The sequence below is a fragment of the Oreochromis aureus genome, linkage group 14 (genome assembly GCF_013358895.1).
Source record: "Oreochromis aureus strain Israel breed Guangdong linkage group 14, ZZ_aureus, whole genome shotgun sequence".
Classification (NCBI taxonomy): Eukaryota; Metazoa; Chordata; class Actinopteri; order Cichliformes; family Cichlidae; genus Oreochromis; species Oreochromis aureus.
In genome coordinates, this window is record NC_052955.1 from 36,412,006 (window position 1) to 36,437,149 (window position 25,144).

The following is a 25,144-nucleotide window of genomic DNA, read 5'->3' on the forward strand; positions in this document are numbered from 1 at the left end:
CCATCTGTCTTGTAGTTTGTGCTTTCCTGTCAGGCCGAGATTCCGAACCAGCACCCAATCACCTTCCTCAAGTGTCTGATTCCGGACTCTTGCATCATACAGTCTCTTGTTTCGTTCATTGTTCCTGGAAGCTGCATCAGCAGCTAGCTGGTAAGCTTTTTGAAGTTCTTTTCTCATGTTAGCCACATACTGGTGGTGCTTTAAGTCATTCTCTTCATCTGACCCCACACCAAAACACAGGTCAATGTGTAGTCGCCCCTCTCTTCCAAACATGAGGAAGTAGGGCGAGTATCCTGTGGCATCATTTCTAGTGGTGTTGTAAGCATGTACTAGCTGGCTTATATGCTAGCTCCACTTTGGCTTTTTAGCTGGATCAAGGGTGCCCAACATTGCCAGCAAAGTACGGTTGAAACGCTGAGGCTGCGGGTCGCCCTGAGGGTGGTAGGGTGACGTTCGGGACTTACGAATGCCCAGCAGGGTCAATAGCTCCTTAATGGGCTTGCTCTCAAAATCTCTACCGTGGTCTGAGTGAATGCGAGCAGCCAATCCATAATGCACAAAGAACTTTTCAAAAAGGACTTTGGTGACAGTCAGTGCTTTCTGATCTTTTGTGGGAAATGCTTGAGCATACCTGGTGTAATGATCAGTGACAACCAGCACATTAGCTATGCCTTTAGAGTCTGGCTCAATAGAAAGAAAGTCTACGCAGACCAGGTCTAGAGAGCCATTACTGGTGATGTGCTGTAAAGGGGCAGCTTTCTGTGGGATGGACTTCCTAGCTACACACCTTCCACAGTTCTGTATGTATGTTGCAACTTCAGATGCCACTCTGGGCCAGTAAAACCGGTCTTTAATGAGCTCTGTAGTTCGTTCTGTGCCCAGGGGACCAACATCGTCATGCACTGATTTTAGTACCACTGGCCGATACTTAGCAGGCAAGACGAACTGACTCACTTCTCGACCAGAGGGTCTTGTGGTGACTCTGTAGAGAAGGCCACGTTTAACCTTTAACTTGGATCTTTCTCGCATCAGCAACACAACATCTGGGTTTGCATGCGTAGAAGCTGAAACACTTTGGTTTCTCTCAACCTGAGGTTTCACCACACCTATAACTGGATCAGAGTCTTGGGCTTCTGTCAGTTCTTTCAGGCTTAGCTGTTCCAGCGGCCCCACTTCTATCTGGGTGAAGTTTGCATATAAAGCTGGAATGGCGTCTGGCGAAGCACCCAGCTGGTCGACAAATCTGGTGGTGTGTTGGTAGAGACCATCTGTAGTGATCCGACGACACAAAGCTTTTACCCCAGAAGGTGGGATATCCACCCATCCATCTGTTGTGTCTTCCGGACTCCTGGACAGTGAGTCGGCATCCACATTTTCACGGCCGGGCTTATATTGAATACTGAAACCATAGGTGGAGAGTGCTGCTAGCCACCGATGACCTGTCGAGTTCAACCTGGCAGTGGTCAGGACGTAGGTGAGTGGGTTATTATCAGTTCTCACCGTGAACTTGGCACCATACAAGTAGTTATGGAACTTCTCCACTACTGCCCATTTCAGAGCCAAAAACTCCAGTTGGTGAACTGGGTAGTTCCGTTCTGCATGACTCAACTTGCGGCTGGCAAACGCTACCGGGCGGAGTCCTTCTGGGTACTCTTGGTTCAGGACTGCTCCTAGCCCGTCCAAACTTGCATCAACATGTAGAATGTATGGTTTGGCTGGATCAGCAAATGCCAAGACTGCAGCATGTGTGAGCTTGTAAACAATGCTCTGAAAGGCGTCATCACAAGCTGGGGTCCACCGATCACCAAAAGGCTCAGCAACTCGAAAGTAGCTATTTTGATTTCCTTTAGCGACACCCTTTTTGCTACCCTGTGCAGGAGGATATCCCTTGGTCAGTTCTGTCAATGGGCGGACTATGGCGGAGTAGTTCTCAATGAACCGCCGGTAGTATAAACAAAATCCGAGAAAAGATCTTAGCGATTTTAGATCAGTGGGTTTCTTCCAGTGGGTCACCGCACTCACTTTCTCAGGATCCGTGGCAACTCCAGAGGCAGAGACAATGTGTCCCAAGAACTTCACCTGAGGTTGGCAAAATTGGCACTTGTCAATTGAGACTTTGAGACCACATTCCTCCAGCCGGTCCAGGACTTTAAGTAGCCGTTCCTTGTGCTCCTCTAGTGTCCTGCCAAACACAATAAGGTCATCCAGATACACAAGGACTTGAATCAGGTTCGTCTCCAACGGCTTTCTCCATTAACCTTTGGAAGGTTGCAGGAGCACCAGTGATGCCTTGAGGCATCCTCTCAAACTGGAAAAACCCAAGAGGACAGATAAAAGCCGTTTTCTCTTTATCAGCCTCGGACATCTCCACTTGGTAATATCCACTTCTCAGGTCCAGTACAGAAAACCACTTGCTTCCTGTCAGACAATCCAGTGCATCATCTATGCGTGGCATAGTGTACTGGTCTGGGATGGTTCTGGAGTTCAGTAGACGATAATCAATGCACATCCGCACCTTGCCATTCTTCTTCCTGACTATGACAATCGGGGAAGCATACGGACTGCGTGACTCTTTGATTATGCCGACTGCCAGCAGTTCTTGTAGATGGCGTCTGACATCTTCAGTGTCAGCAGGTGCGATTCTGCGGGATCTCTCCCTGAATGGTCGAGGGTCTCTCAGCCTTATGTGGTGAGTGACACCTTTGGCTAAGCCGACATCCCACTCCTCCAGGGAAAAAACATCCGCTCTTTTTGATAACTTTGCTGCTAACCTGGCTTTCCAATCTTCAGGGATAGGAGAATCTCCAAAGTCAAACAGTTCAGGGTCAATAGACCTTTCTTGGGTGGAGGTCTTTGTTAACTCAGTGACAGTGTCCACCAAGTACACCTGGGCTAGCACTGTACCGGTGGGGACAATAGTCTCTCTTTGGGACTCATTTCTCAGCAGAAGTGTGAAACTGTTAGTGTCCATCTCAGAAGATGGTAATACCACAGGTGGAACCAACACGCCAGCTGGGAGGTTTGTGGATTCCCCCACCTCCACCATTAGAATACTGTTGTCTAATGGCTGCTGTTGTTCCACCTTGCAAACTGCATACTGTACTGCACAAGGAGAGATAGTGATAGGCCCGGGGCCTTGCCACTTCACCTGACCCACCACGTCTGTTTGTTGGGTGCTAAGCGATGAGGGCTGTTCTGGGGAGAGGGTATTTATCCTCAGTGGGTGAACCTCATCTTTCCCTCCTACCTCTTCACAATTTCTCAGCAGAGAATGCAGTTTCTGGGAGTTAATACCAATGATGACAGGAACAGGGTCTGGGCTCTTTGGGTCTGGACACACCAAGGTCAAGACAGTGACTGTCTCTACAGCTTCCTTTGAGTTGGGGGGCAAACCCCATCTCAACTGCCACATACCCCTTGTATGGGTAGTTGGAATCACTCAGTCCCCATATGGCGAGATCTTTTAAAGGAAGAATGGGCACATTGGGGATGAAACGGGAATACCAGCTCTCGAATATAATGGTGACTCGAGAGCCGCTGTCAAGGAGAGCTCTACATGGTTGTCCTTCTATGGTCACATCAGTCATCATGGATGGGCCAACTAATCCTTCTGGGAGTCCACACTGTGAGGATGTGTGCACGGAACTTTTCCTGATGGAACCGACATGTGTGGGCTCAGAAGCGCCACCTGTAGCCCCTTTTTCCTCTTTGCTCCTACGAAGGGCTCCGAGTAATCTCTGGATTACTTTGGCAGTGTTTTCAGGAGCCATGCAGCGGGTGGCGAATATGGCCATTCTCCCCACACCGGTAACAGAAGTAACTCTCTGAATCTTTTGCAGCATATGGTCTGTTTACCTTGCTTCGTCTGGCTCTCCCATCTCTCTTTGTCAAGTCAGTTTGGGTTGAACCCTGTGACACTGCCATAACAGTCAGCTGGTGTTGTAACTGTTGAACTTGCTGCTTTAACTGTTGGACTTCATTCTCCGCCCCAGCCTCAGCAACTTTCTTGGTTTGTTTCAACATTAGCTTGGCATCTGAGCGCTTGCTTGTTAACTCTTTAAGCTCAGAGCGTAACTCTTTGATCTCAGCTTTGAGCTCTTGAACCTCTGTCGATTTGGCTTTTGTTCCTTCACTAACTTTCACTTGTCTAACTGTGGTGTTTGACTCATGCCTCACTCTTGCATGGTCTTCTTCTCGAATCTCACTGAGCAGCTTCAGAAAAGTAGGAGGCTCCTCTTTCCTTTCTCTGAGTCTTAATTGCAGTAGCATTATCTCTGACTCAGTTGCACCCCGTATAAGCTGGTCAATACGTGCACGGTCGACTCAATGGCTAGGGAGACCCCCTCTCTGCACTACTTTGGTCAGAGAGCGTTCCAACCTTTTTCAGGAAGTCTGACAGCTTTTCTCCTCGCTGTTGACCCAGGCTCCTGAAGGCGAGGTACAAGTCTTCACCTGACTCCAGGGATCCAAATGCACTTTCTAGAGCCTCTACATAGCTCTCCGAGCTAGCATCAGGGTTATCTCGCCGTACAGCTTGGATGATCTCCAACATCGGTCCCTTTAGGCTCTCAACTATTCTCCTTCGCTTCTCTCTCTCAGAGCAGTCACACTCTTCAATCATCAGGCGGGCCTGCTCAACTCCACTATCAAGGCTCTCCTCACCTGCCGGAGTGGGAGACTGGCCAGAGAATGTCCGCAGACGTCGAGATGCAGTATTCTCACTGATAGGTCGCATAGTTTTCGCTAACAGGTCTCCGACTGCCCAAATTATGGATTCAGGGGAGTTTTCCTGTGGGGTTTCAATAGACAGCAAGGCACTAACATCATCAATTGTTTTGCCTTCTTCTACCATTAGATTCTTAAGCTTGGCTGAGAAGTCATCAGCTGACCTCGCAGATTCAGTGAGGAGCGAAATCTTCCAGACAGGACCTTCGTTCAATGGCTGCACATGTGGTGGTATGCGGTCTGGCTGAATATCTTGACGGCATTCACAGAGCACAAGGTTATTGCCTGTCTGAGTGTCTGTCAGTCTGTCCCTCACCTTTACTCTTCCAAAAGCTTTCACTGACTGAGCTGTCTCTTCAATGTCTGATAGGTCAAAGTCAGTAGGAACATCATGCAGTACAAAAGCCCGGTTTGGGTCTATACCTGCTTTACTGCACAAGCTACTAAGCTCAGGTGCAATTTGAGACTCTTTTCGAGTAGTCATCATACAAACCCTAATGCTGGTGTGCTAAGCTGTGCAAATCTGTAAACAAAATACTCCTTTAAAGAACAAACTAGAAAAGTTAAGCATGGGAGTATCCCAGCGGTGCCTCCATAATTGTGTAACACCCATCCCCCGTTCTATTGAGAGGGGCCCTGGGTTCCTGTTGTTACTTTCCTACTGATACTCCCTTTTTGATGCTTATGGTATAAAATATACAATAAAACTACACTATATGGAAATAAACCACACACAAGCAGGTCAATTATAAAGTTAACTCCAATTTAGTGAATGATTAGTTCCAAAAAACACAAAAGAAAATAAGTAAAATTAATAAAGTTTGTTAAACAATGGTAAGGTATTTACCTCAACAGAAACAAAATAATCAAATAATATTGTGGGCCCACACGCACTCTCACTGACACACACACACACACACACCTCAAGTGCTACAGTCTTTCTGCTAGCAACCCCTCGTTGCAGGCCTGAGTCGTGGCTCGGGTGCGTTGGGACCTAAAACAATATGGTCGCTTCACTTGTTGCCAAGCAATAAAATAAAAAGCACGTGCAAACAATAGTACTCACACCTCCAGGCAGTTCAAGGGGATAGCGGGGGAAACTGGGTCAAGGCCACCAGCAGGCTGTGGCAGCAGCACTCACAGTCATCCTCTCCACGTGCTCCCACGTGAACACATAACTTCAGCACACCAGCAGAAGGGACCTCTCTGACACGCCAGCAAGATGTCCGTCTCCTCCTACTGAATCACACAACCCCGCTAGATGCCAGTTCATATGCGGTAACATTCAATCTTAGCATTAGCTTAATAAATAAAAACAGAGCAGAACAAGAGCTTAACGAATATGCTAGGCTACGCTAGCGGCTATGTTAGCAGCTGTGCTAGCGGCTAATCAAAGTTAGCGGTTAGCCCGTTTTACACAATAACACAAGGCACAAGTGCCAGACAAAATTCACATTTACCTCACAGTAGGGTACAACAGATCTCCACTCCAGTTAACTATCCGTCAACCTGAAAATAAGTTTGTCGCCCTTCTATGAACTCACACGACACTGTTGTTCAGCTCTCGTCTCTCTCGCTTCCTGCAGAGTGCACTCGGCTCCCCACCCCCTCTACCTGAGACTACTTTAGGGTTCACTGGAGCTGTAGTACATATCAATACCATATCAAAAATAATGACATAAACCTCAAAATACAAATAAAAAGGCTGTGCATTTAACTGACACTGTTGGGTAGATATCCCGGAATGGGAGGACTGTAAGGTGTTGATTCGGGTTTGCAGCCACCACTCCCCGGAGTGTCGGCCAGAACACTACTCTAGGCCCGGATGGATATTCAGGAAGGAGACAATGAGGACACCAAGGATGGTTTAGACGCTTGTATTGCCTTCACACGGTCAAAGGCAACAGGCTTGTCAGAGGAGCAGGTGTTACATGCAAGTTTAGGTGCGCAGGTAGGAGTGTGGGGGGTGCATCGGTGTGGATATGAGCGTGTGTGTGTGTGTGTGTGGTCTCTGAAATGAACAGAAAGAAAATAGTACATCACTGAAATGTTCACAATAGTAACTCAGAGTACATCAACACAGGTGGGAAATAAACTAACATCCCCTTTGCTACCATAAGCCATCTATTACCCACATCTCACATATAAACCCACTGAGCTAACCCAGCACACAGTTATCCCCAATCACACGGCAGGAGAGATAGCCTAGCTTAGCTTAGCACTCACTAGCGAAATAGACAGAAGCATAGTCATTTCCCCTCTAACTTCGATTACAGTCACAAACGCATCTTATCCCCACATCCTCACACATCACAGACTTACGTTGCTCAGTAACGCACACTTCTCACGAAATGACCACTTCTCCGCCGGTAATCAGGAGCGGAAACGCTCATATATCTCACCCACGTATCTCCCTGCCCAAATCCTCTCTCATACAAAGCGGTGGGGTGACCTCTACTGGCCACTCTAAGAAACTACAGGTGAACAACTGAACAGAATAAAACTCACAACTACGGGGCCTTTTGTACAGACACACATCACATACCTTACAGGCATTTGTATACATTCTTGAACACAGTGAACATTTGCAATTAACTATGAATATAAATGAACTATTTAAATAAATGAGCTACTTAAAGAGCCAGGGCTACATGTGGAAATTTCAACATCGCTTGAAAAAGCTGCCAACTAGCAATGTCCCTCTCACCAGTAGGCTATTTTTAGCCAATTACAAGTTGAATCTGGTAGTTGGGGTTGTTAGCTAAGATACCGTCATTAAGAAGTGGCACAACTAATCTGTCTATGCGAGCTAATTTGCGATGTGCACCGCTGGCCCGGCCATTTATTTTTTAATGCACCTTCTCAGATTAATTCCCTGCGTGTCGTGCCCAGGGCTGGACTGGGACAAAAAAAAAAAAATTGGTCTGGGCATTTTGAAGAGACAGGCCCACCAGGTATTAAAGCCATAAATCCTTTGAATGAAAACAAACGCTGTTGTGACAGCAATGCACACTGTCTTGCTGGTATATGTATGATTTCTATACATTTTACGTCAGATAAAAACTTTGGTTGTAAGATTCAGATAATTATTAGGGATGGGTATCGTTTAGGTTTTATCCAACCCCCTGAAAAGCGCTATATGAAATCCAATCCATTATTATTATTGTTATTATCCGATACCGGTGCCAAACCGGTACTTTTGAAATGGTGCCGGTGCTTAAACGGTGCTCAAACCGGTGCTTAAAGAATGGAGAACACAAAATTGGTCCAAAGGCCTCTCATGTTCAGCTTTTTTTTTTGTAAAAAGATAACAATGTTAGCCTTTTCTGCAGCTATAGGGCATATATGGTATCACTCTTGGCTGGAAGCAGTGCTTAAACACTAGAAAAAACACAAACTTTGTCCAAAAACCTCTCATGTTTAACTGTTTTCCACTTTTTCTTTGGTCATTTTAGCCTTTTTGGCCAGGGTGAAGGGAGTATCTGCCATCAACCAAGAAGACAGCCGCATGTAACTACGACGGTGTTTGCTAGTTCACCTTACATGCATTAATGTAATAATGTGGTTAGCCTACTCAACGTTAATTACACACGAACAACATGAAGCTACTCACGCAGAGGAGAACGGCTGCTGCTGCCATCATCATCAGTCATCATTTCTGCTACGCTGGCAGGGCTAGGGGCCAGGACTCTCCTCTTCGGGTTTTTGGGGGATGTTGCTAACTCCGGGTCCGATAACAGGCAACCCACCCGCAGTAGATGTGAACGGTGTGAGGTCTTGCAGCAAACTATCAAACACGGCGCATTTCTCGGCTTTAAAAAAAACAACAACAAAAAAACGCTATGCGTCGCCAGGTGTTTCATCAGATTTGAGGTGTTACCTCCTTTGACAGTATCACTTGTTGCAGGCTGCTGAGTTTGCTGTGAAGTACAGCCAGACTTTTGATCGCTTCGCCTTGGGCATTTTTAATCTGTAGCTCTGCTCTAAAAGAACGTACGTACCTGGCCCCGCCTACTATCCTCGGAAACGTAAAATGATTGGCTAGAATTGGCTCAGGAAAAAAAAAGCACCGAAATAAAGCACCGAAATGTGCGCTGCTTTTCGGTCTGGTTACTACCGTTTATGTCAGAACCGGTGCCACCGGTTCCCTACCTAAAAGGTAAAGCTGTTTCTCCATCACCTGTTCAGCTCTGATGATTCAGTAAGGACATCTCCTGGTTTCATCTTCATGTTTCCCTGTCACCACATATCCAAACTGATATTTGTTAGTACATTTGTTATTACCAATTTACAGGTTGTTATCCTTTCTATTATCAGTTTGAATACATTAGATAAGCTCTAATTTAATTTAACCTTTTGTTTATTCCACTTCATTCCTCTTTCCATGCTTTAAAATATTACAACTCTTGTGTATGCTTTGATTTCTTTTTAGCATCCTTTTCAGTATTTATTTCTGCTTGGAGGGTTTCTTATAATTTAGTCAATGCGGAGGGGCTACATTTTCCCTCCCACGTGGGACATATAGTTTTCTTTTGGATTTCTCCATCTACATGCACTAATTTGTCCGGCGCCTGGACATTTTTCTCTAACCACTGCTCGTCAGCAGTGAGCTTTGAAGCTTCGTTACCCATTATTATCCTTTACAACTACACAACTGCGGCACCTTCTCTGGCACGAGAATCGAGAGAGGTAGTTGACACGGCCTTCTACTTTCAAGCTATTCTTGAAAGCGGTGTCAGCTTTACGTGATGAAACACGACCTTTTTCTCTTTTCACCAGTACTTGGGTGGCCTACAGCAAACAAATTAGTGGAATAGTTCAGCCTCCTTATTGTGCTGTAAAATCAACTTCTTCCACCAACAAAAATAAAACAATAAATACCTTTATACGCGCGCTACCTTTACCCACTACGGGGGAGCTACCAGTCCCAGATGAGCTCTGTTTTATTTTAAGACGCTACCAGCCCCTCTCGGGCGAGCCAACTTTACCCACTACGGGGGAGCTACCAGTCCCAGACGAGCTCTATTTTATTTTAAAATGCTACCAGCCCCTCTCGGGCGAGCCTACTACGATTTTTCGCAACATGTTTCAGAGTGTCAATATTCACCTGTTTGCTGATTAATTGCCGGGTTGTCAGGTCCCCCCTCTTCGACCCCCACCGTCGTGGACCACTTTTAAGAACGCTGGCCAGAACCCGAATTCACGCTTCTGGTCTTTATCCTGTACCTGGACAGGAGCTGTCGACAGACTTCAGCGCGGGCTTCTCACGACGTCAGGACTCGATGAGGTTTTCCCGTGGGATCACACAAAAGTGTTGTGTCCCAATCCGGCTCGAAGGACCAAGAAATGTCAGGAGTTTTCCTGCAGTGCAACTCAGGTCGGAATAAATGACACTCAGACAGGTTAACGTGTACACGGGTGAGACTCAACGGAGACTTACACCCTGCAATAGTTGTCAGCCTTTATTTATAGCATTCTCAGAGACGTACAGGAAGAGATAAAATAGAACTGTGCTGCGTGCAGGCTTCCTGTTGAACAGAGCGTAACTTCTCTATTTAAGCTGAATACTAAAAGAGCAAACACATCTAGATGATGAAATGTACTTTTAAGCATAACATAATAAAAATCCTAAAATCCTAATAAAATCCCTTAACACATGACCAGCAGCTATTACAGCTGTGGCTCCAGCAAACATCAACTGATACTAGAAATTAATATTAAATAAATTCAAGTGAGAGACCGACCAGGAGGTAAGTGACGGAAGTGACGGACAAGGTAAGCGACTCATGTTGTAACTGATGTCAGACACCGGAGATTTTGGCGGAAAATTAAAGCGAATGGTAGTTTAGATTTGAACAAATTCCTTTAAGCTTCAGTATTACCAAATACACTTATCAATTGTCTTACAACTAACATTATTTGTCTAAATAATCTCCAACACCCTGGAGAACAACGGGGAGAGTTTAGAGGCTCTCCAAGATTACATTGATCAGTGCTTCCAGGATCTTATGATGAAGAAGGCCCAGTGTGCAGCTTCCCCGGCTAAATCTGAGACGCCATCGTCGAAAAGACTTCGCCCGGCAGATTCCCCTGGCACAACATTGCCAGCCGGCAAAGATATTGCCGACATACTGGAGTCAATCGACAAGCGATTGTCCAGTTTCGACGCAAGGCTGTCCTTGGTGGAGATTCTTCACCGGGAATTTAAATGCTTGCGAGAATCCCTGGAGTTCAGCCAGCAGCAGGTGGAAACGCTTGCTGCTGAAAATGCCACGCTAAGGGAGTCGGTGAAATGTCTCACAGAAAATGTTACTCAGCTTAATAGAGAAAATAAAAAAATAAAAGAAACAGTTATTGATCTACAAGCTCGTAGCATGCGTGATAATCTGGTATTTTCTGGTATTCCAGAAGCCGCTGGAGAGGACGCGGAGACCACGGTAAAAAGCTTCATCAAAACCCACCTGAAGCTGCCGGAGGACACGGTGAAGAACATCGTCTTCGATAGGGTGCATCGCCTCGGCCCCATTCGGGCTGCGGCCGGGAGACCTCATCCTATCGTGGCCAAATTCGGCCACTTCAAACAAAAGGAACATGTGAAAAGTCGCGGCAGGGAATTAAAAGGAACGGACTTCAGCGTGAACGACCAGTTCCCCAAAGAGATCCTGGAACGACGCAGGGTCCTCTTCCCAATCCGACGCGGCTTCATCCAGAAGGGCTCCCGCGCTGTCATCGCTGTGGACCGGCTGTACGTGGACGGACAGCTCCACCGCGACCCCGACATCACTCCGTGGCTGTATTAACTTCACACCAGATAAGAATCCGCTACACCCTTTCCCCATCCACTCACACTAATTTGCATTAACATATGTTTAACTTAGTAGTATTAAATCGCATCTTAAGTGTGATATCATAGCAGAATTAACACCGTCACTCTCCGTCAATGGTTTGATTGGATTGTTTCCGTTTTTTTTTTTCTCCTCTCGTTTTTTTTCTTCTCTCTTTTTCCCCCTCTTGTTTTTATGCTGCTCACCCTTCTCCTTGGTTTCTTTCTTTCTTTTTTCTTTCTTTTACTGCTTCGATCACCTGCTTCCACACTCATCCACAAACAATATCCTTTATTTCGACACATACGCACAGCACGATCACGCACAGTCATGCGCTCAACGGCAGCACATTTACATCAGTCAGACAGCGCACACAGACCTACAGGATACACACACTTAAGCCAAGCGAACTCATAGTAGTAAATATGCAAACACATAGCCAGACTCAGGGAGCATCTCGCCACATATTCTTTCTCTCTCTCCTTCTCTTTATTTATGAACAAGTGATGTTTTCTCTCCACCTGTCTAAGCGGCACACACAGCATACACCCCTAGTTATACACAGACATCTATGGGTGCACTAAGATTCGTCTCATGGAATGTAAATGGAGCTGGCTCCAGAGAAAAGAGGTTAAAAATATTTAACTTAAAACTTAAAAAAATACAGGCAGATGTTGTCCTTTTACAAGAGACCCACAGACCTCTTAGAGGTTCGAATGAACTTAAAACACCTGAGTTTCCTAATGTGTTCTTAGCTTGTTATAATTCTAGACAAAGGGGAGTAGCAATTTTAATCCATAAAAAAAATAATTTCACAGTACTCGATACAGTTATAGATCCAGAGGGCAGATTTTTAATCATTAAACTATCTATACTTGATAAAAAGCTATGTATAGTAAGTGTATATGGTCCAAATGTTGATGATCCCTCATTCTTTCAGGGTTTTTTCAGTGCACTCTCTGAACACTTAGATGGCACACTTGTTCTTGGAGGCGACCTCAACCTTGGACTAAATGAAGAAATGGATAGGCTCAATACAGCAGGAACTCAGCGTAATTGGCAGTCCACAAATATAATCAAACAGTATATGAGCGACTTTGGTCTTTGCGATGCATGGCGCTCCCTTCACCCCACCAGTAAGGAATATACTTTTTTCTCACATGTGCATCGCTCCTACTCTGGTCTGGATCATTTTTTGGTCAGCAGCTCACTGCTGAGTGACATTTCAGACACTGAGATTCACCCCATAGCTGTCAGCGATCATGCTCCTGTATCTTTAACACTAATGCACAAGAATAATACTACGCCAAGTAAAAACTGGAGATTTAATACATCACTGCTTAAAGATGAAGACTTTATTAAATATTTTAAAAAAGAGTGGACTTCATATTTAGACTTTAATGACACTCCCGGAATATCAGCTTCTGTTTCATGGGAAGCAGGGAAAGCTGTGATGAGAGGTAAAATAATTTCTTTCTTATCACATAAAAAGAAAAAAGAAAACAAAAATATTCAGGAATTAGAAAAAAATATCAAATCACTAGAAGAAGCCTACGCGTCCCACCAAGATCAGGAAACATTGAACAAAATACGCAAAACAAAACTAGAATTAAATGAGATAATTGATAAAAAAAACAAAATTCTTAGTACAAAGACTACGCTTACAAAATTATGAACATAGTAATAAATCCGGTCAATTTCTAGCAAACCAGCTAAAAATAAATAAGGAAAAAACAACTATATGTGCTGTTCATGATTCATCTGGGAACACAATATATGAACCAAAACAAATGAACAACATTTTCAGGGATTTCTATAAAACGTTGTATTCACCACAAATAAACCCATCTAAAAAGGAAATTGATCAGTTTTTAGACAACATAACTCTCCCAAAATTATTAGACTCTCAAGCAATTGCACTGGATTCGCCACTGACATCAGGTGAACTCCAGGAAGCCCTGATAAGTATGCCCAATAATAAGGCTCCAGGTCCAGACGGCTTTCCTGCAGAATTCTACAAAGAATTCTGGACGATTCTAGCACCAGTTTTTTACAGAATGTTGTTGGAAATCAAAGAAAATGGCAGACTTCCATCAAATATGAATTCTGCAAACATTAATCTCCTGCTAAAACCAGGCAAAGACCCTGTATATCCCTCAAGCTATCGTCCAATATCCCTTATAAATGTAGACCTCAAAATAATCTGCAAAGCTCTCTCGAAGAGACTAGAGAAAATAACCCCCCTCTTAATTCATCCTGACCAAACTGGTTTCATAAAAGGTAGGCACTCACCAACAAATACACATAGATTACTTAATTTGATAGACTACTCATACAGTAAAAACCTTGAAACTACAATATTATCTTTGGATGCAAAAAAGCGTTTGACAGAGTTAACTGGAAATTTCTATTTGCAACTTTACACAAATTTGGTTTTGGATCTTCTTTCATCAACTGGTTAAAAATATTATATAATTCCCCAACAGCCTGTGTCAGAACGAATGACCAGACTTCCTCCAGCTTCTGTCTCCTAAGGGGCACCAGGCAGGGATTCCCACTCTCCCCTTCACTGTTTGCAATTTTTATCGAACCACTAGCAGCAGCAATTAGACAAAATTCCGTAATTAAGGGCATAAAATGCAAGAATGTGGAACATAAAATCAGCCTTTATGCGGATGATGTGTTACTGTTTCTCCAAAATTCACAAACCAATATCTCTGGGGTGATTGAATTGATAAACTCGTTTGTAAAAATTTCAGATTACTCAATTAACTGGTCAAAATCTACAGTCCTTCCGATTAATTGCTCCTTCCATAATTCCTCTTCTTCTCCACTGCAATCGGGAAATATAAAATATTTAGGTATTAATGTTTCTCCCAAGCTTGCAGATCTAACTAAATTAAACCATATCCCACTTTTAAAGAAAGTAGAAGGCGATCTGGCTAGGTGGAAATGTCTACCCATATCACTCATGGGAAGGGTTGCCGCTATAAAAATGATGGTCTTACCAAAAATAAATTATTTATTCTCAATGATCCCCACTAAACCGCCGCAAGATTGGTTCAGATCTCTAGATTCACATATGTCCAAATTCCTTTGGAAAAATAAGCCACCACGTATAAGCTTAAAAACACTACAAAAGACCTGGGTCTGGGTGCTGTTTCCCCCTTCAGGGGCAGGGGTACCTAGACCCAGTTCTTAGAGTACGCTTGGGGAGTGTGATTTTGTGTACAGCGTCTCTTTATGTCTGTCTCCACGTTGGTTGAGTGTGGAGTAATTGCATTTGAGAGCATGAGGGTGGGAATGGATGTTTGTATCTGTGTGTGCCTGTATGTCTGTGTCTATATGTCAGGTTGGGTATCAGACGCCACCTCTCTGGGGACATCTCAGGCCCTCCAAGGTTTGGAGGCCTATCTCCCCCCACCACTTCCCCTGCCGGTGGGAGACGCCCTCAGACATCGGTGCGTTGGTGGTTCTTTGTGTCCGGGGATGGGCGCCCAGGTACACACCGGCTCACTCCTTGGCGGCTGATTATCGGGGCCTGGAGCCTGGGGCTCGCTCGGGCCACTTCGGAGGTGGGGTGCCCTCGGCCTCTCGGCCTGGGGCTCAGTCACTCAGGCACAGCTGGCTGCCGGCGGAGCTCACGGGCACGTCACTGCAACCCCCCCTGGCTTCTGCTCCGCAGCTGCTGAGTGACCCCTCATCTGGGACTCTCCTCAGCTCTTTCTGGGATAGTGGCGCAGCTGCCCCTCTGTTGGTCTTCCTTGGTCTCTTGTGTTCTGGGGGCCTCAGGATGTCTGGAGTTTTGATCTCCTCCATACCTGCTTCATGCCCTGGAGGACGGGGCAGTGCCCCCCCACACCCTCTAGCAGATCATTACATGAAGGAACCTTTAAAAAAAAAAACAAAAAAAAACAAGCACGTCCATGCTCACAGGTGTACACACGGGTGATCACACACACAAAGTACACCCTTTTTGGCTCCTACCTCAAAGCACACTGTGCGCTGTCGATCTTACGTGCTGCACAATAATGTTTAACATTTAGTATTTACTGTCATATTCCCATATATCATTATGATGTTGTTTATTCTATTACTCTGGTTTTCTTCTGCTTGTTTTCTCTTTTCTTTCTCAACAGGTGATCCAGGTGATCGATATATGTATTTTTTGTCGGCTTATTCTGTTGGTTTTTGCTTTTTGCCCTTTTTCCCCGTCCCTCTTCTCAGCTGTTTTTCTTTCCCTCTTTCTTTCTCCCCTTTCTTTCCCCCAGTAAAGTCTGTCCCGTATTCAACAAGTGAAAATAAAATAAACAATAAAAGGTGAATCAAATAGACCATTACGGCAAGGCTGGGATGGTCCATTTGGTAAAGTAAATCCGTTGGGCATCTTTCTTCGCCTTTAGACAATAATTCTGATGGCAAAAGAGCCAAACGGGACAGGCAAACAAAAAAAATTAAATAAATTCTGACAACAGCTGATCAAGCTTAAACGTGCTGATGTTGTTTAGCGCGACATCCGCTGGTTTCCTCTTTCTGGCGCAAAGTGGGCGATAAACAAATGAGAGAAAAGCCGATCAGGTGATCATTGATCAGTTTCATGATTGAAGTAGCAACAGGAGAGGGAAGGGGAGAGAATGAGAGAGAAAGAAACAGCTGTGCAGCATAAAGACACAGAATAACTCCAGCTTTGTGTCTTTTTTCATTCTACCTGAAATGGTAAATGGTAAATGGCCTGTATTTGTATAGGGCTTTGGAGCATGATGTCACAGGGGTGGGCGTGGAAAGGATTTTGGCCCGATCCGCCATTTTCGGGGTCTAGCAAGTGAAAAGGGAGCGAAGGCACACACAACAGCCATGGTTCGTATTTGCTGTGCGGTCGGCTGCAATGCTCGATCGCACGACCGGCAAGAGAATAAGCTTGAAAAGGGTTTATCTTTTCATTCTTTCCCAACCTGGAAGCTACATGAGGCAGCTTGTGTATCGATGTTACCAAACGAAGGCGTCTAGTCTGGATAGCAGCTGTGAGACGAGCTGATATCCAGTTCTCTTCCATCTTCAAATATCTGTTGGTGCTCCAGACATTTTCATTACGGTAAGTTCTAAATATGTTCATATCACTCTTTATAGCCTATTAGTTTTATTTTCGATGCGCTTTGAGGTCATAGCAAATTAGTACAAACATCCTACTGAGTGATTTTGCAGAACTACCTTCTATTTATAGAGTTGCTAATTATTTGGCATTATTGCAGCAAACCAGCCTATGAAATGGATGAAACACATCGTGACTGGGTTCCAGCGCTACATAAGGGACCTGCTTCAAACATACCACCATGCCAATCAGATTACTTCTTCCATGTGAGGGTGAAGAGGTGACCCTTCTGGATAAGATGGTGAAGGTTTGCTGCGTTTGTTGAACAGTGTTGTAGTGAAACCACGAAAAATGAAACTTGCTCCTGTTAAATATTCTTAAGTCTTTTGCTGTATAAATAGTGGGGTTTTTTTTTTTCAAAAGATACAGTAAATAATGTTAGTAGTGTATGATATCATGTAAACACTGTCATGATTTTATGTAAACATTTTGTCTTTTGTAAACTATAAATGACATGGACTTTACACTGTAACTGATGTGATGTTCTATAAAGTGGATTTAATAATAAAAAAGAGGCAAAAATTAGTTTGTTTCTTTATTCAATTTTTGAATAGTGGTACTCAGTCAGTACATATTCAGTAAATGCAAATTATTTACATGGCAGTGCACTTCAGGCATAAATCTAGACCCCTAGACAAAACATTATGGCATTATAGCAGTGACAACTCCTCCACAGTAGCAGGTGGGATTTTTCTTTTTTGAAGACGGCTCCTTATACCTTTCACTACGGATGGTCTGTTTATGTTTTGATCAAGAGCCTTTTTTTGGGCAGCTGAAGAGGAGAAGTCTATCTTATGGCCAACCTCTGACTGTATCTTGGTCACATAACCCAGCAAAACCCAGTATGGAGGTTCATCTGTAACAGGCTTTGTGCCACGGATCAACACTGTTGCTTCTAGATTAAACAGAAGAGCAGCGACATGGGTGCAGGTCTCCACGACTCCGGCCATACAGGTGCAGTGGGCGGCTTCAACCTTCCCTGTGATGCTCACAGTGACCCATGGCTGCAATGCTGGTTCATTCAGTCTTTGAGAGTGCAGTACCTGAAACACACACAGACAAAGTTCAATTAAAGACAAGAACTATGAGCCAAGGCCGACATAAATGTGTTTTATCTACTTTATCATAAATGTAACAAAGTGTTTAGAAAGTTAGCACATACATGTAATTTTTCATTTCTTTATGTGTCCATCTATAGAATGCTGCATGTTATAGGGTAAATCTGCCTGTTCTCTGTCAGAAACCTGCCTGCAGAAAATGAACCTAAAGTATGTAATGTAAGGATGTAATCACTTTAGAGATGGAGAAAGCATAAAGTGACAATTATGAATCACTTAATATGATAAGGAGATTCTGCAGGTCATTAATCAATGTATAAAATTAAAATAAAATGTATTTTTAGTGACACAAGATACAAATATTGAAGCAAGATCTATAATTAGAATTATTTATAATAAATATGAATAAATCAGTGCAATTTCTTTAACCATAAAGAATAACTAAGTCCTTCAGGACAATGTCACATCAATGCACTGAACTCACTATGTTATCCCTCTAACAGCCTCCACATGTTCTCACTGTAATTTCCTCTCATGAATGAATTTATGCTGCACTAATCTGAATGTTTGCAGGGAAATCAAACGCATTTCACACGCAGTACTCGAGCTGACTTACCTTTGTTTGAATGACGACTTGTACGCTCTGACTCCACAGATAAGGTACGAAAATATGTCAGGCTATAGCGGTTGCTCTTCAGGGTTTCTACTCCACGGCAGTGTTTCATACGGGTCCACATTTCCAATGCACGCAATTTTCTGCAAGTACCGCTGCTTCGCCTCTGGACGCAATCGGTCTCTATACCGTCCGTTTTCTTTGGAGCTGCTTTTAAGCATGATTCTTGTCGTCGTCGTTCCAACACTGTGTCTCTTTTGATTCGTAGACCCCGAAAATGGCGCCACGCTCCGCGGCGTGACGTCAACTCCAAAGCCCTATAGCGCTTTCTAGTCCCTAAGGACCCCAAAGCGCTTTACACAACCAGTCATCCACCCATTCACACACTGGTGATGGCAAGCTACATTGTAGCCACAGCCACCCTGGGGCACACTGACAGAGGCGAGGCTGCCGGACACTGGCGCCACCGGGCCCTCTGACCACCACAAGTAGGCAACGGGTGAAGTGTCTTGCCCAAGGACACAACGAACGAGACTGTCCAAGCCGGGGATCGAACCGGCAACCTTCCGATTACAAGGCGAACTCCCAACTCTTGAGCCACGATCGCCCCTTTGTCATCATCATCATCATCATTTATTTATATAGCACTTTAAAAACACACCTGGTAGACCAAAGTGCTGTACAATACTAATATGCACATTGTAATAAAAAAATAAAATAAATAAAAAATAAAAATAAAAATAAAAATAAAAATAAAAATCAGTTACCCACAGAGTTAAAAGCCAAGGAATAAAAATAGGTTTTAATAAAGACTTAAAAACTGGCACTGATGTAGCCTGTCTAATATGGAGAGGAAGGTTATTCCAAAGCATCGGCGCTGCAACAGAGAACGCTCTGTCTCCTCTAAGTTTCCGCCGTGACTTTGGGACAGAAAGCAGCAACTGCTCAGCTGACTGAAGGGAACGAGTGGGGACGTGGGGCTTCAACAAGTCAGCCAAATAAACAGGTGCCAGACCATTTAGAGATTTAAAAACCAATAAAAGGACTTTAAAATGGATCCTAAATTCAATTGGAAGCCAGTGTAGAGAGGCCAATATCGGAGTGATGTGATCAAATTTCCTTCTGCCAGTTAAAAATCGTGCCGCAGCATTTTGCACTAATTGCAAGCGTGACAAAGTGCCCTGCCCAACCCCTATTAAAAGAGAATTACAATAATCTAAACGTGAGGTAATAAAGGCATGAATAACACTTTCCAAGTCACGCTTGGAAAGAAAGGGCTTAACCTTTGATAAACGTCTGAGGTGATAAAATGCTGATTTTACCACCCCGTTTACATGGTCATCAAAGGTAAGTGCAGAATCAATTTTAACTCCGAGATTTGTGATCAAACTCTTTAGTTGGGAAGTTAAAGCTGCAAGATCAACATCCGGAGTATGAGAAGAACGATTTGGGCCAAATAAAATTGCTTCTGTCTTCCGATCATTAAAATTTAAAAAGTTTTTTGCCATCCATGCTTTGACATCAGTAAGGCAGTCAAGCAGAGGTCGAGTTGGGAGACTATCAGAAAGACTAAAGGGTAAGTAGAGCTGGCAGTCATCTGCGTATAGATGGAATGGCACTCCATGTTTCGGAAAAATCGCGCCAAGAGGCAAAAGGTACAATGAAAACAATAACGGCCCAAGAATAGATCCCTGTGGCACACCCCAAAGCAGAGGGGCCACAGAGGATGAAGCCGACCCCAACTTAACACAAAAGGTCCTATTTAAGAGATAGGACTTTAACCACAAAAGTGCCAAACCAGAAATTCCCACACAGTGCTGTAAGCGGGAGATCAACAAATCATGATCCACTGTGTCAAATGCAGCGGTCATGTCCAACATGACCAGCACTGCATATTTACCATGGTCTGTGGCTATCAGGATGTCATTCATAACTTTTACGAGGGCTGTCTCCGTACTGTGAAATGGCTTAAAGCCGGACTGAAAGATTTCTGACAAATTAAAGTCATTCAAGTAGTCCATCAACTGAGTATAAACAATCCTTTCCAGAATCTTACTAAGAAAGGGAAGCTTAGAGATGGGTCTAAAATTGGATATGACTGAACTGTCTAAGCCCGGTTTCTTAAGTAAAGGATGTATGACTGCATGCTTAAATTCCCTAGGTACTTGACCAGACAAAAGACTAGTATTAATAATGTTCAGAATGTGTGGTCCAATGATAGGAAATACCTTTTTAAGAAAACGGGAGGAACAACGTCATTAGGAGAGCCACACGGTTTAGCTTTCAACCCAAGTTTCTCTAAGTCAGATAAAACAATTGGTAGAAAAGCAGAGAACAGACTTGAGCAAGAACCATGCATGGCTGGGTCAGCAGTAGGTAGAGTCGGGGGTCTCAAACTAGCAACCTTGTCCACAAAATAATTAAGAAACTTATTGCACATAACCGCAGAAGAGTGCAAGAGAATATTGCCTTCCGGATTAATTACAGAATTTATAGTGTTATATAGAACACGAGGGTTATGCGAGCTGGCAGCAATAAGTTGAGAAAATAGGGAGTGCTTGGCAGCCTTTACTGCTCTCTGATAGACTTTCCAGCTAGTCTTAAGAGCTTCCATAGAGACACACAGCCTATCTTTTTTCCACCGTCTTTCACATCTTCTACATTCTTTTCTAGTGGCTCTGGTAAAATCAGTTAGCCAAGGACTAGCCTTAGGCTTGCATTGTCTGAATATAAAAGGAGCGACAACGTCGAGGACAGATTTACAAGCAGAATCCAAATACGAAACTAATCCATCTGAGGTGGACAACTCAGGAGGATAAGAAATAAATTGGTCAAACAATATGGAAAACCGCTCGGCGGTATCTGAGCCAAAAGCACGATAACATCGAGCAGGTACAGCCTGTTTAACAACAGGATTAAAAGGAACAATATCACATAAAATAGGCATATGGTCAGAGAACACCGCATCCTCGATTTAGCACGTTATGGACAGATAAACCATGTGATAAAACCAAGTCCAGTGTGTGACCACGTTCTTGAGTGGCACCTTTAACAGACTGAACAAAATTAAAAGAGTTCACTAAGTCCAGAAAGTCCTTAGCCTTTGTCCTGAAGTACGGGACAAACTGTGTTCCTTTTCGGCTCAATACAAAACGCGTAATATTTTCTCTGAATACAGGACGATTCCATTTTTTACAGGACGGTTGACAACTCTACTAACTAACCTTATGAATAAAATAAAGTTCACTATCAGTAACATCATAGCACCCACCCAGCTGTATAGAAACTCCGTCATGCTAGCTAGTACGCAGTACGAATTATTCTGACTGTAAAAATTCAGCACAACGAAAATAAACTACACCTGAACTTGATTTATATCTGACCCAGATAGACTGCAGGTCATAACTTCTTACCTGAAGTTCAGTTCACCTGACACTCGGACCAGCGGCCGCCTCGGGTCTCTCCTCCTCCTGCCTCCTCTTTCCCTCATCCACCTGCTGGCCTCTGTGGAAGCTCCGCCATAGCCACCACCAAACAACTGAGTTATTTTTACACATCGACCAGCATCTGGTCAATCCACCACCTTTCATTCTTTATACCGTTACAAAAAATAAATAAATGAAAAAAATAAAATCATCGGCCCATAAAAATGAAAAATCACCATCGGCCCACCGGGCAAATGCCCGACGGCCAGTCCAGCTATGGTCGTGCCATCAGTTAACCCTTCGGTCAAGCGTGCCCAGGGTTGCCGACCCCTGTCATAGACAGATCCACTCCTTTATTGTTTTCAAAACGTCATGACATGGTAGAGATACTGAGTTCTAAACTTTAGAACAAGAGTTCACAAACTAATAGGTGACTTTATTGTCATTTACCATCTATGGGTAACAAAGGAAAAAAAAGTGGCAAGAGCAGAATCAATCGCAGGGCTCGCAAAATCGCTAGCCCGACGTCCCGGGGCTAGCGATTTTTCCAGTCGGGCTACCAAAATCTATCTCAGCCCTGCCCGTCGGGCTATCATAGGAAGGGAAAATATATGTCAATGCTTTTGCATTCTTTCGAAAATGTAGCTGAGTAATTATGTCATCGATGAGCCACTGCCAATATGTGACATATTGAATTTGTGCTTGTTTTTTGGTTTCACCTTCACTTTGCGATCGCGCAAACGGTGTGTAGAGAGCGGCAGCACTGATTGGTGAGTGACGATTAATTGTGCACCAATTCCTCTGACATCGCCTTATCACTCATTATCTTACTATTCAAACATGACAAGTGAAATCTCCCACAGCAAGCTTAAACATGTGAGAGGTTGATTGCGCAGAGAATCGCTGACCGTTATGTAAGTACGTGTGTAAAAGCAGCAGGAATTACGCCGGTATTTTAGTTCTGCTGAGCCAAATAAGACAGGTCAGGGTGAAGAAGGGGCAGCCAAATAAAAGCCTACCACAAAACGGAAAAGTTATGACAAATCAGACTATGAGGCAAAAAGAAAGCTCAGCTTTTTTGGTTTCATGGACAAAAGAATTTCTGTGGCTGGAATATGACGAGCTAAATAACATGATGTTCTGCCAGGTGTGTTGTGAGTTTAATTTCATTTGAGTCGACAAGCGCCTTTGTAACTGGGACCAGTAATTTTAAGAAAGACCCCATCAGAACCCATGAGAAATGCAAGAAATGCATTATTGCTCAGTCTGCAATATCTTTCCCAGAACAAACAGCAATTGCAAAAAACATACTAAAAATAAACCAAGCACAAGAAGAAGTCCTGAAAAATCTTTCAAAAGCGTACTATGTTGCAAAGAGTGAACTACCATTGTCAAAATTTAGCAGTCTTTGCAAACTTCAAAAAGCAAATGGCCTAGATCTTGGTTCCACTTACCCCTTACCCTTGACTTCAGTGGAAATTTCAGATTCAGGATCTGACACTGACTGATTCATGTTCTACACAGTTCTTGCAAGTTCATAGAAATTTCTGTTCAATTAGAACCAAGTATTTGAGTTGATGACTGTGATTTTTATACAGTTGTTGTGATTTGTATTTTAACAACATTCTGATTAATTTTTGTTTCCATTACAATATTATACTTTAATGTATAATATTGTAAAGGAAACAAAACATTAAAAAATTGCTCTCTTTTTTATTCGGGCTACTTAAATTTTTGGGGGGGCTACCAAAAACTGAAGTGTGCCTGCCCGAAGGGCTACCAGAGATTTTGAAATTTTGCGAGCCTTGAATCGCATTTTTAATAATTTAAACAAGACTCTATTGACAATACTGCACCAACCTTTAGGTTAATACAATTAAATTTTGATAATTTTTTATTGTTTATAAGAATAATGAGACCGTTACACCAATTTTAGGTGCTGCCCTATATGATTATCAGGGCGCCAATTAATAAAGTAACCCAAAGAAAACCGGGGGAAAACAACCGAATCCATCCCCTGAGGGAGTAGGCCAGGCTAGATCAATAAAAACAGGTAAAATACGTTTTTTAATAAGAGTTCAAATATCCAGAGATCCATCTGTGTCATTTTAAGATGTCAACAAGATCCAGAGGGTCCCAACACTAAATGATCCCCTGTTATTTTGTCTAACTCGGGCTTTTAGCTCCATTGCGTTTATTTTTCTGGCATTTTGTGCCTAAAGCTCATTGTTTATTTATGCCATCTTTGGAGATGTTCGGCGTCAGTGTTTCGTCTCCCGGCACTGACGGCACTGACCTTAAGAAGTCCTCCATGTAAGCACGATATATCGCTAGAAAGACACCGGTTTAAGGTGCGGAGTGTTGGCACAGAGGCACTAAATCAGTCGACACGATGACAGTCAGCCTGCACCATGGCTAATCTCATGATCCAGCCGTGGACGCTCCTTCGCCCCCATTCTCCGCGACTGAGAACAACAGCCGTTACTGCCATGTTTAAAGAGACAAAACAAACAATTGGTGCAGTCTTACCGCTTGAACATCCCCTCCATATCCTTAATCTGCTTGCGGGAGAACTCTTTGAACTCGGTGTAAGGGTTGAAGACCCGGGTCGCTCGTGGTGCAGCGTTACCCTCGTTGATGTCCAGCCTACGCGTCAGTTTAGCGGATAGCTCGGATGATGAATCTCCACAGGCAGCATCTGACCCCTGCGGTTTGGGTCGGACAGGGCTCTGTTCGGGTTCGGGCCTCGGAACGGCCTCCTGTGTAGCAGAAAGTCGCGATTGCAGCTTTCGGGCGAGCTCTTCAGACGCCATGACGAGAATGGATTCCTACTTTGTGAGGCTGTCAGAAAGGATGGAGCGCGAGTGCTACCACCGTTAAAGTGCGCGCACCCGTTAACGAGATACACAAAAGCGCTTCCGGTTGAACTTCAGAATAAATTTTTCTACGTTGTACATGTTTGCAAAATGAGCCGCTCTCCCTGAATGAATGCTAGCAAATGTCTTGGCTGGCTGCTATGTCTGGCGTCACCGTTTGTTGCCTTGGTATCTTGCTTTAGCAAACACAAGGAGACAACTCAAAGTTATGCTTGTTTAAACTAAAGTCATTCAGATGCTAATATCCGGGAAGGCAGCTTTATTGTTTAAATGCGTGGGCAAAGTTAGGTAAACAGTTTCCCGTTATGTCTGATCGAGATTTATGCGGGAGCCTTTGTACAGTCTTCTCTACGTCGCTGCCCACCAGAGGCGGTCCTAGCCTGTTTGGTGCCCTGGGCGAATAGGAGACAAATCAACAATACACCTCTTCCATTTAATGGCTAATTAATATTATGCTGAACACAGTCCAAAATA

General features: G+C 43.8%; 1 protein-coding gene across 1 annotated transcript in view; it reads right to left on the bottom strand.

The window, feature by feature from the left end:
• efhd1 (EF-hand domain family, member D1) overlaps positions 1–24,842 on the bottom strand; it is a 54,944-nt gene extending 30,102 nt beyond the window's left edge. The window contains exon 1 of the mRNA XM_039622874.1: positions 24,324–24,842. Within this exon, the coding sequence (XP_039478808.1) occupies positions 24,324–24,607 (284 nt within the window). The 5' untranslated portion in view covers positions 24,608–24,842. The remainder of the gene's footprint in view (positions 1–24,323) is intronic.
• Positions 24,843–25,144: the final 302 nt, after the last annotated feature.